The sequence below is a fragment of the Trachypithecus francoisi genome, unplaced genomic scaffold, assembly GCF_009764315.1.
Source record: "Trachypithecus francoisi isolate TF-2019V2 unplaced genomic scaffold, Tfra_2.0 Lachesis_group9, whole genome shotgun sequence".
NCBI classification, from domain to species: domain Eukaryota; kingdom Metazoa; phylum Chordata; class Mammalia; order Primates; family Cercopithecidae; genus Trachypithecus; species Trachypithecus francoisi.
The window spans coordinates 27,201,504-27,214,841 of NW_022681474.1; the positions used below are offsets into that span (position 1 = coordinate 27,201,504).

At 42.4% G+C, this 13,338-nt stretch overlaps 1 protein-coding gene across 3 annotated transcripts in view; it reads right to left on the minus strand.

Annotated features, from left to right (window-relative positions):
• Positions 1-589: 589 nt before the first annotated feature.
• PRTFDC1 (phosphoribosyl transferase domain containing 1) overlaps positions 590-13,338 on the minus strand; it is a 109,648-nt gene continuing 96,899 nt past the window's right edge. Inside the window, exons 5-9 of one of the 3 annotated variants that reach the window (XM_033208961.1) lie at positions 10,372-10,389; positions 8,902-8,984; positions 7,334-7,380; positions 3,354-3,430; positions 590-1,859 (exon numbers count right to left, since the gene is read on the minus strand). In XM_033208961.1, the coding sequence (XP_033064852.1) occupies positions 1,812-1,859; positions 3,354-3,430; positions 7,334-7,380; positions 8,902-8,984; positions 10,372-10,389 (273 nt within the window). In that variant the 3' untranslated portion in view covers positions 590-1,811. The remainder of the gene's footprint in view (positions 1,860-3,353; positions 3,431-7,333; positions 7,381-8,901; positions 8,985-10,371; positions 10,390-13,338) is intronic. The other 2 variants (XM_033208958.1, XM_033208959.1) reach the window with 2 other exon arrangements.

A 13,338-nucleotide genomic window follows, 5' to 3' on the forward strand; every position in this document is an offset into this window, starting at 1 on the left:
AGGATACTGATGCTTACTAAAATTCAACGTTTTTAAGAAAACATTTTCATATTGTATACTTTACGGATAATTTTACACTTAAAACCAAATGTGTGCCTGGATTTTTCTAGGTCTTCTCACATAAACACGACATTGTGAAAAAAACACTATGTTCAGAATATTAACTTTGATATTTCGAGAAATTCGCCAGTAAGACACAATTAGAAATCTAAGCTTGGGTACCAATGCCTCTGTGAAACAAAGCTGGAAGAGATTCCTTTTGCTGACTTATCCCTTGGGATATTTGGGTGTGGCTTGTTTTCTTCTCTGAGCGAAACAAAGATATGCAGGAAAATCTTCTTTTACACTAAAATTCCTTGTTCTTACAAACAAGCTTGAGGAAAAAAAAAAAAAGCAGATCTAGCCCAGCTTAATCATTTGCTTATACTAGTGCATACATTGGATTTAATCCAAGTTAACAAAAATAAAGCCGCAGGATAGGTACATGAAGTCGTATATTTAAGCTACTGACTCACATACATTTTAATGGCTGAAAGTATTTAAAAAATATGAAGGCAGAAGAAAAACAGTAAGCAGTGATAAAACATAACAAGTTTTCTTATTCTTTATTAGTTTAAAGGAAGCTAGAACCTAATAACAATACGCCACATACGGTTCAGAACCAAACAAAAGCTGCTTAGTTATTTATTTTGCATTTGCATTTTCTAGGAAGTAAGAAAAAAACAGCTCTATTGGGACTCAAGTTTATTTTCAATTAAAATCCCCATAAATTAGGAAATGTCTCATAAAATGAAGAAATTGGAAAAAAATGTTATTCAGAAAAAAACTTTCTTAAGTGTGCTTGTTTCCTGTAGCACCTTGCATTTTGCGATCAGCCTTTTAAAGATATTTTTTAAAAAATTCAACCTCTGTCTTCACGTTTAGGACAGGGGATAACGGTGTCTTTTCCTTCCATGCAAATACGAGGAAAAATTTATACTTGCTTAGTTTCGAGCATTGAAAGCACTCGCCCCTAATTCTGCCATTTGCTCATGTCCCACATGAATAAAAGGATACAGCTTAGAAACCAGGGCCTTGCTGCTATTGTATTTTTTTCTAATTAAAATTCAGAGTATTAAACACAGTTGAGTACATCCATGCATACATGACATACCGTCATCACATACCGGAAGCTCCAATCAAGAGCCCTGAGCAAAGCTGGTTTCATAACATCATTAAGATTCATTGTACACTGCGTTTCAGAAAGGCTTTGTCAAAGCAGATAATAACGGCCTGTCAGAAATGCACAAACAGAAATTTATATTAAATTGTCCCTTCCCTCCTTTTAAAATATGGGAATCCATTGATAGTTGCATTCCCGGTATAGGGGACACAAGCCTTCAGTTAAAAAAAAGGTCCCCAGCTTCTTAATATTGTAAGCTTATTACCAAAATAAGGGTATAAAAAGTTAAGTGAAAAATATTTGAGTAACTAGGTAGGGGTATTCCTGGGAATAGTAATGAAATATAATAACTGTATCAAAACAAAGGAAGGCGGAGCTCAGGAGTGTGAAGGTAGATAGCATTGCTGAGTCATAAGGCGGAGTGTTTAATTTGGAACAAGTCAAATAAAAGCACTGCTTTCTTTCCCTTAAGAACCTTTGATACTCTTTATATTAACCTCAGAAAAGAAAGCTCTCTCATTTGAACATTTTTTTTCTTTTATATCCTGCTGAGTGAAGATGCCTGGGGAGACAAACTTGACAGCTGGCTTCCCGAGAACAGGCGTAAGTATGATGTTATCTGGGACTTTAGTGGTGAGAATTCTTGTCTTTAGACTCGATATTTTTCTTTACCGTGCTCATTGATGACGCATATGTGCTGAAACAACAAAGGATTTAAATGCATCAGTTTCTTAACAAAATCTGAGACACAGAAAGTGTGATGCAGTAATAACCGAATGCCATCCTGTAATTGGCTATTGATCATTTAAATATAAATGTGTGTATTTATATGTGTGGGTAAAATCTAAAGAGATCCATTGAAATACTTGCCAAAAGGTCCTTTGTGGTTTTAGTTTGGAGCCCTATACTGAATCTGGCTCCCCAGGTCCCTAAAACCCAGAAACGCTGAGGGAGCAGCATGTGTAGCCCTGCTAGAAACAGAAGTCTCCTACTGGTAGGATGACAACTGCTTGGGTGAATGGAGAAATAACAGTGGCAAGCGCAACACGGGCTCTTATTCAACCCTTTTTGGGCAACAAGCAAAGGGTTAGGAATATTTTGATTGAAAGCAACAGAAATGGGGCCAGGCTAATGTAAGCAAAAAAGGAGGATTTGGCTGGGCTCAGTGGCCCCTGTCTGTAATCCCAGCACTTTGGGAGACTGAGGTGGGAGCACGATTTGAAGCCAGGAGTTCAAGAACAGCCTGGACAGCATAGCAAGACTCCATCTCTACAAAAAGTAAAAATATTAGCCAGGCATAGTGGTGTGTGCCTGTAGTCCCAGCTACTCAGGAGGCTGAGATGGGAGGATCACTTGAGCCTGGGAGGTCAAGGCTGCAGTGAGCTTTAATTGCATCACTGCACTCTAGCCTAGGTGAGACCCTGGAGCGAGACCCCGTGTCTTTGAAAGAGGGGGAGGGGAAATTTATTAGTGGAATACTGGCGTAGCTCTCAGAATCCAAGGAGGAAGTGGGCAATGAGGCAACTAGAAGGCAGGAACAAGGGCAGCTCCAGAGACTTTCACCCATGGTGCTATGGATACTCTCTGGGGCACTGCTGTCCTAGTGGCTGAAGTCGGAACACACTCAGTCTCTGTGACTTTTGGTTTAAGTTTCTGATTCCCAGGAGAGAGAGACTGATTGGTCCACTTTGGGTAAGTTGTCTACCTCTAGATCATGCAGTGTTGGTCAGGGTCACACAGCTGGGGTCCACCCTGGGGGTCCACGTCTGTGTGGTGAGATCATTTCCCCCAAAGAGGGAAGAGTTATGAGCTGCATGCCACTGTAATTGAAACCTGCTAGAGTTCAAGCACTGACACAAATCAGTGTATAGAATATTGGCTATTGTTATGGTTGGTTGAGCACAGTCAATGACTATGGAGAAGAATCAGTGTCAAACCATAGTTCTGCTTTTAGCTTCCTATTTCTTTAGTAAGAAATAGAGATAATCATAATTTGCCTCCATCATCCTGATACCTACCCTGCAGAATAGTAGTGGGAGTTAATTGGGAGTATGGATGCAATGTGCTCACCATACGCCTGACATAGAAGATACTGAATCAATAGAAGACATCACTAACACGCATTCAATACTTTTCTAAATGGTTAAGTTCTTATAAAAAGGGAGGTTAGGGATTTGCATGCAAGACTTACATTCAGATCTCTGAAGTATTCATTGTAATCTAAGGCATATCCCACCACAAATAAGTTTGGAATCTCAAATCCAGCATCTTAGCAGAGAGAGAAAGAGAAAAAAAAAGGGAACAAAATTTACATTATATAAATGCAAGTCACCGTATGCTGCTGTCGGCACTCAAACTCGAGGACCTTACATTGAGGCAGGAGGGAGTGAGAAATGGTGAGCAATGCACAGGATAAGCCCAAGAGGGACCTGGACCAGAAGGACTACTTGGGAGGAAAGAGGCAAGGCAAACAAGCCAACCTACAATGAAGAATGACTGATCTAGCATGCAGAGTTGAGAAATGGCTCAGGAAGCCCGGTGCATAACAAGAAATATGCATAATTGAGTCACGTGGCCCTGGTGTTCTAAAGCAAGCAATATGCAGTGATACGATGCCAAAGGAAACATTCTCAACAACACAAAGGAAAGTTCAAGCAGAAGGCGTTACGATGCTGCATTATGTGAACAGGTGTGTGGGCCACAGCAACTGGAAAGCAATTCTCCCGCTGTACTCAGTGTCTCGGCTGTTTAAAGGGCTGGAAAGCAAAAGCCAGGACACAAGATGAAAGGCAACAGGATTGTTCAACTTGAGGAAGAGAATGTGGAGGTTGCATTAATGCTGGTCTTTGGGTTTGTGATGCAGAGGATATTAACGAGCTCTCTATTGAGGGCAGAATGAGAGGAAGTGTATTTAAGCACAGTGCAAGGTACTTATAATAAGCAAAAGAAGAATTCATTGAAAAGATGATGATTTTTTATCAGAAAGGATTCTTTTTTTTTTTTTTTCTGAGATCGAGTCTCACTGTGTCACCCAGGCTGGAGTGCAGTGGTACGATCTTGGCTTACTGCAACCTCCACCTCCAGGGTTCACGCGATTCTCCTGCCTCATTTTCCCGAGTAGCTGGGAAGACAGACATGTGCCACCATGCCTGGCTAATTTTTGTAGTTTTAATAGAGATGGGGTTTCACCATGTTGGCCAGGCTGGTCTCGAACTCCTGACCTCAAGTGATCCATCCGCCTCAGTCTCCTAAAGTGCTGGGATTACAGGCATGGGCCACTGAACCTGGCTATTTTTTGAGAAAGGGTCTCACTTTGTCGTCCAGGCAGAGGTGCAGGGGTGTGATCATGGCTCACTGCAGCCTCTACCTCCACAGGCTCAGGTGATCCTCTCACCTCAGCCTCCTGAGTAGCTGGGACTACAGGCATGCACAACTACGCCTGGCTGATACTTATTGGAGAGAATTCTTAAGGAATAGACAATAGCTCTCCTTCTTCAGAGGTCTTGAAACAGAATAAAGGTGCACAGTCCAATGATTTTCAAATTTTTTTCAGTGTTTTGGAAACTTACAAATTTGTTTATTACAGTAATATAGGTGAGAGATGTATTTGCTTACTTTTAATGGAATTGTACTTGGGTATAGCCAGTGGGTATATAGCTCAGACAAAGTTATCTCCACAGTGACTATGACCAACAATGCTTTCCCAAGAAGAAAACAACTGGTTCCTGCTCACAGAAAGGACTGGAGGTACTTATTTTCTAGGGTGTTACATTATGGAGTCCCTTGCTAGGAAAATAAGTACTGGAGGTGGGGGGCTTATTTACTAGGGGGGTGCATTATGCAGTCCCTTGCTAGGAAGCCTGCTTGATTCCTCCAAACCGCAGAGTTTCTTGAAAAAAAGAATCAGAGAGGAGAAGCAAGAGCAGAAGAGGTCAGCAGTGACACTGAGCATAAAAGAAAGAATCAATCAGGAGAAAGGAACACAAAGTACAAAGCCTCGTAAATCCAGAGAGAAAGAAGGAACAGAGATTCTGAGCTAGCTAAAAGAATACGAAGCTGGGCGTGCGCCTGCAGTCCCAGCTATTCAGGAGGCTGAGGCAGGAAGATCACTCGAAGCCAGGAGTTCGAGACCAGCCTAGGCAACAAAGTGAGATCCCATCTCAAAAAGAAAAAAAAGGTGAGGTGCAGTGGCTCACGCCTGTAATCCCAGCACTTTGGGAGGCCGAGGTGGGTGGATCACCTGAGATCAGGAGTCCAAGACCGGCCTGGCCAACATGGCGAAACCCCATCTCTACTAAAAATACAAAAATTAGCCAGGCATGGTGGCCTGTGCCTGTAGTCCCAGTTACTTGGGAGGCTGAGGCAGGAGAATCACTTGAACCTGGGAGGCAGAGGTTGCAGTGAGCCGAGATCGTGCCACTGCACTGGGTGACAGAGTCAGATTCCATTTCAAAGAATAATAATAATAATAATATGAGCAAATCCCAAGAAACCCTATTTGTAACCAGGGTTGTGATAATGACTTGACAGGGAGCAATCCAATCCTTCCATTAGGCAGGGCAGCTCACACTGGGAAAATGAGAGCCCAAAGCCTATTTAGAAGGCCAAACCTTGAGATGTCATAGAATAAAAGGATGATGGATCAGCAGGACAATCATGAATCAGAGTGACCTATCCTTAGCTGGTAAATGTGGGCAGCTCCTACACTTACATTTGCCATAGCAGATGTTACTTGAAGATGTAGTGGAAGACTCAGGGCACTGACTGAAACCAGATTGCCTGGGCTTAATACTGGTCTGACACTCACAGCTACATGACTTTGGCAAGCTATTTAAGCTTGCTGTGCTCGATTTCCTCATCTGTAAAATGGGTATAACAACAACTCCTACCTTTAGAGAGCTATTGTGAGGATGAAAGGAGCTAATCTCTGTATAGCTCTTAGAACAGTGTGTGGCACATCACAACCTCTTCCTAGTGTTAGCTGCTATTATTTTATTGCTGTTATTATAAGTGATACAAGGAATCTGTCATTAATCGGATATGTTTGAAGTGAATGTTTTTCAACTTCAGTTAAAATCTTATCTATACAGTGAGTATCCTGTACTATTTTGTTAGACAATTTCTGCTAAGTAACCTCAAGCAACCTTCACTACATCCAGATTATACCTTTGATACTAGTAATAGATGGGAACATGCGACTGGGTCTCTCTGCCCAGAACTGACATGGTCTAGAGTTAACACATCCAGCACAGGAATGAAAACTTGTTTTTAGAATGTAGAGTCACTGGCTAAATGTCGCTGGCATGTCACCCATCCATACTGTGCTTCTCTTTAGATAATGTTTGTTCAGCTTGCTGAAGAGAACTGTAGCCAAATTATCCCAGGGACTTTGGAGCAAATGTAAGTTATAAAAATCAAGCTGAAGTCTGCCTATGCAAGTGAAAAAAATTCGCCTCTAGTGTTAGAATACTAAATAATCAGGCTGCATGTTTATCCTTCCTGGTGTTAGAACTAGGCTTATTGTTGGGAGAAGGGAGGAGTGTACTAATGAGGAAGCCCTACAGAACACACATCTGAAGTCAAGTGTGAAGATGCTATCTAGAGATACCTACTCTGCTAATTCTCTGTGTTTCGGAGCTTTGGTTTGGAGGTGATGGGGAGCTGTCTTAGATTTCCCCTTCTGTGCATTACAATTCAGGCTTGCTAAAGGTCACCATTGTGCATTGTCTGGTAATAGTTCCGGATGATGGCGTGAGACTCCCTTTAAACCTCCATAGCACCTCTCCTTGTCTGACTGGTGAGAACAGAGGCCAAGGCAGGGATCCTATGTGTCTGAGTCAGTCCAGTGGGATCAGGTCTTCCTCTACTCCCTGAAACTTTTCAGCTGACTTCTCTGTAGTTAAGGTGCTGTGTGAAACATGCAAATAAAAATACCCAATGCACGGAATAGAGTTCCTGTGAAAGATGCAAATTAGAACATTGAAGACCCTCATTTTAAAGGGTTCTGTTTTCCCTGTCAAGGTGGGGAAGACCATGAGGAATCTGTGGGACTATCAGCCCTACACAGCTTCAGCTCCACTTGCAGTGCTGTCAAATAGGAAATCAAAGATTCTTAAACATAAAATGAAACACCACAAGCACAAAACAAACAAAAAACTAAAAATCACTTACAGTCAGGTCTAAAGCCGTCACTTCTGGGTGTTCGCTTCACCAACAAACTACCATTAAAAAAGACATGCTTTAGTGAACCCAATCAAATCTCTATGAATTGTAAATAGAATCAAGCATAATTAAAAGATGTAGTTGAAATACATATTTTGTTACTGTGGCACTATACAGATGGTTCGGGATAAAAAGAAGAGAGCAGGTCAGGCACAGTGCCTACATCTGTAATCCCAGTGCTTTGGGAGGACAAGGTGGGAGGATCACTTGAGCCCAGAGGTTCAAGACCAACCTGGGCAACATAGCGAGACCCCTGTCTCTACAAAAAAATAAAAAATTTAGCTGGGTGTGGTGGCACCTGCCTGTAGTCGCAGCTACTTGGGAGGCTGAGGTGGGAGGATTGTTTTAGCCCAGGAGTTGAAGGCTGCAGTGAGCCATGACTGCACTACTGCACTCCAGCCTAGGTGACAGAGTGAGACCCTGTCTCAAAAAATAGATAAAATATAAAAAACTTTTAAAAAAGGTAGCTGTCGGTCAGGCATGGTAGCTCATGCTTATAATTCCAGCAGTTTAGGAGGCCAAGAAGGGCAGATCACTTGAGCTCGTAAGTTTGAGACCAGCCTGGCCAACATGGTGAAACCCCATCTTTACTAAAAATACAAAACATTAGCTGGGCATGGTGGTATGCATCTGTAGTCTCAGCTACATGGCAGTCTGAGGCAAGAGAATCACTTGAACCCAGGAGGCTGAGGTTGCAGTAAGCTGAGATTGCACCACTGCACTCCAGTCTGGCAAGACTCCATCTCAAACAAAAAACCAAACAAACAAAAAAGGGGGTAGCTGCACCTAGCTACTCAGGAGGCTGAGGTGGGAGGATCACTTGAGCCCAGAAGTTTGAGGCTGCAGTGAGTTATGATCACACTACTGTGATCATAGAGCAAGACCCTGTCTCTTGTTAAAAGGAAAAAAAAAAGGTCCGGGTGCAGTGGCTCATGCCCGTAATCCTAGCACTTTGGGAGACTGAGGCAGGCAGATCACTTGAGGTCAGGAGTTCATTCAGACCATCCTGGCCAACATGGTGAAACCCCAGCTCATCTCTGCTAAAAATACAAAAATTTAGCTAGGCACGGTGGCGGGCACCTGTAGTCCCAGCTACTTGGGAAGCTGAGGCATGAGAATTGTTTGAACTCAGAGGGCAGAGGTTGCAGTGAGCTGAGATTGTGCCACTGCACTCCAGCCTGGGCGACAGAGAAAGGCTGTGTCTCAAAACAAACAAACAAAAAAATGAAGGGAGTGGAGCAATTGCACGGGGGCTCATCCAGCTGCTCCTGGAAACAGCTAATGGAGGCGCAGTAAAGAGGAACTCAGAAACATGGCAAAGCACATCTTCTTCCCTTTCTTCTCTCAGGCTAGCAGTCAAGGGCTGCTTTTCAGTGTGGTCAAACTGTAACACCCCAGGGGAAAAGGTCACTAGATTGGAATATATTATACTGTTTGGAAAGAGCATCCTGTGTTAGCATACCTTTTGGGCTTGCTTGGAAAACCAGAAATCACCGTGCTATGAATGTCCAACTCACCTGGCTACCTTAACCATGTTGGGCTTGTATTTCGCTATATTGCTGAGTAGTGCTTTCATGGTCCTCCCAGTTCCGACGACATCCTTTGCAGAAAGGACAGATAAATTCAACAAAGTGCATCTGAGCAGCACAACAGACTTTTCATCCAGGGAGATACTCCTGATTAATAATGCATCGTAATTAAAAATGCCATCCAATTTGGAGCCAAAGTAGGAGGAGGAGTTGGTTATGTTTTATTTAGACAGGCACTTTTTTCTGGAAGCTGAGTTTTGGGGAATCTACTGGAGACTCTTTCCTCCTTGAATCCTTTAGCTGTGTTGAAGGGCCAAATTTAGCCTTTGGACAGCATGTGGGACTCCTCATTGAGTACATTTGGACTTGCGTATGCACATTCAAGGACTAAATTTGGCCCTGCGGTTATGCAACACAATACAAGGCACATGAATTTTCATGGATATGTACATCTGAATACACTGAATGGATAAATGCCTCCCCCTCGTCCTCTCCCACTCAATAGGGCATTCTATGGCTGGGAAGTGAGAGGTGTCTGGACAGCAGCTGGTGACAGCCTGTGAATTCTGAGGGTCCACGGCTGCAGTGAGCTCGGGCTCATCTCCACTGATGAGCTGCTGCACAATTAGAGGAGAATGGGCAGCGGCGATTTATTGTCCTAAGGACAGGAATCAGCTGTCACGAGCTGATTATCAAAACAACAGGTCTGAATGTAACCAGGGTTGGGCAATCCATTTGGTTAGAGGGTCTACCCCATGGGTTATACTGAGCAAGAACTCCAGATACACATGGCGCACACAGGCAATTGTGTAACAAAAGGTTGAAAATAGCTCCCCTGAATTTTTTGCTGTTTGATGAGACGAGCGTGCTCCTGAAGGAAACGTGGCCATTTGCTGTATTAGTCCACTACTGCCATAGGGATCCCACGTTCTCTTTTTTAACAGAAAAACAAAAGTAAAACAAAACAAAACAAAACAAAAAAAACAAAACCATAGCTTTCCCCATAGCTCACCATTTTTAATTGATTGTGTTTATGATTTTGATGCTGAAAGTATTTGAGAATTCTCAAAATCGTCAGAGGTCCTTAGCAAAAACACTGAATTCAGGGTAAACAGAGTTCTAACCTTGGTTTCACTGTGAAATGAATTTGGTTTGGTGAGCTAGTTTCCTCTTCTTTAAACTTGTCTGATTCACAAATAAGTATAAGAATCAACACAGAGATATGTGGAACTGGATACACAAAAAGGACAAAGTCATCCGCAAATATTGTTGCAAAGCTCTTATTCTACATTCTTTGAAATCAGGGATGCTATTTGGCCCCTATTCAATAAATTTGGAGAGCATGCACCCAGTGGGAGCTCAAGAAATCCTTGGTCAATTTGATAACAAGGTTTACAGTTTAAAACTCACCATTAGAGTCTTTCAACCTCCAAGTATGGAAAGGAAATGCCAGCTTACCTCAACAATGAGAACATTCTGAAATAAACAAAACCCGTATTTTAGAATGTGATGCCAATCTGACTCACAGGATACATATACATTTTTTTGCTTCTAGTTAGAATTTCACAATTTGCTTAGACAGTCCTTCCCCATCCAATTCAAAGGACTAGAGGTGATCTAGGTTTTCCAGATCCATTTTAACAGGTCCTCCGGAATTAGTTGGTGATGCAATATTAGTATCTATATTTAGGTTAGAAGCAAGCTTATGTTAGACCTGTCTGACGAGCTCTCCATAAAGTCATCCCTTCTTAGTAATTCTGCCAAGGGCCTCCCACCCCCACCTGGGAGGTAAAGCCTGTTGAGAGTTTCCCAGGAAAACAATGCAACATGAACTGCATCACTAACAGAGATCGTGCTTGGTAAATACATCATGGGTTCAGCTGTGACAGCCTTCCTCTTGCACGACCACCAAAATCCCTGGGGACTCGGGATTTCCTCTTGGATTGCCAACCTAGATGAAGAGGGTAGGCTAGAGAAAGGACTGGGAGGTGCCTGGTGTGTATTTTTAGTGAGATGGTCAGATTCCTTGTAACAAGCTCTCAAGGCATTACTCTACCTCTTCCCTAAGAACACCGTGATATGGTTTGGATTTGTGTCCCTGCCCAAATGTCATGCTGAAATGTAACCCTCAGCGCTAGAGGCGGGGCCTGGTGGGAGGTGACTGGATCGCGGGGGTGGGTCTCATGAATGGTTTAGCATCACGCCCCTTGGTGGTGTTGTCCTGATAGTTGCCCTGAAATCTGGTTGTTTAAAGGTGTATGACACCTCCCCCTCTTTCTCTTGCTGCATGTCTGTCTCCAGACATGTGAAGTGCTGCTCTCCCTTTGCCTCTGCTATAATTTTTTTTTTTTTTTGAAACAGCGTCCCACTCTGTCACCCAGGCTGCAGTGCAGTGGTGCGATCTCCGCTCACTGTAACCTCCGCTTCCTGGGTTCAAGCGATTCTCCCACCTCACCTTCCCACATGGCTGGGATTACAGTTGTGCACCACCACGCCTGGCTAATTTTTGTATTTTCAGTAGAGATGGAGTTTTACCATGTTGGCCAGGCTGGTCTCAAACTTAGGAGCTCAAGTGATCTGCCCTTCTTGGCCTCCCAAAGTGCTGGGATTACAGGCACGAGCCGCCACACCCGGCTGCCTTCGCCTTCTGCCATAATGTTAAGTTTCCTGAAGCCTCCCCAGAAGCAGAACAGATGCCAGCATCATGCTTCCTATACAGCCTGCGGAACTGAGGGCCAACTACACCTTTTCTCTTTATAAATTACCCAGTCTCAGGTATTTCTTTATATCAGTGTGAGGAAGGACTAATACACAATGATTGTACTGCACTTTAATTTCTTTTTGATATCTGTCTTCCCCACTATATTCTAATCTCCATGAGGTGGGGATCATGTTTGTCTCGATTCCTACTGCATTGCCAGAAACTAACATAATGCCTGCATATAAGTGCTCAATAATTATTTGTTGAATAAAGCAATAACAACTGATTAAACTTATTACTGAGTTAAAACTGACCGATTAATTGGATTAGTAGTGACATGTCAATGCTGCCCCACCAAATTAAAATATGACTGTGTTAATATGCCATCCCAATTTACTAAATGGTGAGACTATTCTTTCAATGTAATGGTGTTTTTCTTTAGATGACTTTTCATTTATCTCTATGATTTATACAATACTTTAAGAATCATGACCTGGCACAGTGGCTCACGCCTGTAATCCCAGCACTTTGGGAGGCCGAGGTGGGTGGATCACCTGAGGTCAGGAGTTCGAGACCAGCCTGGCCAACTTGGTGAAACCCTGTCTCTACTAAAATATACAAAAATTAGCTGGGTGTGGTGGTAGGTGCCTGTAATCCCAGCTACTCAGGAGGCTGAGGCGGGAGAATCACTTGAACCTGGGAGGTGGAGGTTGCAGTGAACCAAGATTGCACCACTGCACTCCAGCCTGGGTGACAGGTAAGACTCCATCACAAAAGAAAAAAAAAAATCAGATCAAATACTACACATTAGATAACTTACTTATGTTTAATGCAAGATTTAATTAATAAAAATGTTAACCACCCACCCACCAAACCAGCCAACCAACAACTCTGTTAACTTTGCACCGTATGTCAAATGCATTCTTATGTGAAAATATCTTCTTGGAAGTGTTTTTCTGTCAGGTATGACATTTTTATTCATTAAATCCATTGAAAATCTTAATTTTATCATAGAAATATATAAGATTATTTTGTCCATTTTTGAAGCAAGGCACCACTCTTTCAATATATTTTAGTATATTGAAACCCCTTCTGTAACAAAAAATACAAGAGTCATGCTGCCAGGGGAGTCCCCTTGGTATTTTGAACACAAGTTGCTATAATCTTAATGGCCAATTTGCAGTAGTTGCTTGAGATGTACGTTTTTAGTTTGATTGAGGCTTACCAATCAGACCTATAAACCAACCAGAATACTTGGAGAATGTTGTGGTTCATTTAATTTTCTGGCTCACAATCTCTTTTTGTTTCAACTTTATAAAGAAAAACCTTTCTAAAATGTGTTAGTCTGCATTCCTGCCTAATTAAGTAGAGTGCATGTATTGAATGTAATTAAATATTTTTTTGATAGTACAGAACCTTGCAAAACAATAGAGTCATCTTTGAAAAGATTTGCTTCAATTCTAAGATATAGTGGTAGGTGGGAAGTAGGATTTGGATGAATAATGATATTGAGAGACACTGTCACAATTATTCAAATACATTTTCAAATCAAGGTGATGCATACACATGTTTAAAATAGATCGAGGCCAGGCGCTGTGGCTCACGCCTATAATCGCAGCACCCTGGGAGGCCAAGGCAGGCAAATCACCTGAGGTCAGGAGTTCCAGACCAGCCTGACCAGTATCTTGAAACCCCTTCTGTACCAAAAAATATAAAAATTAGCT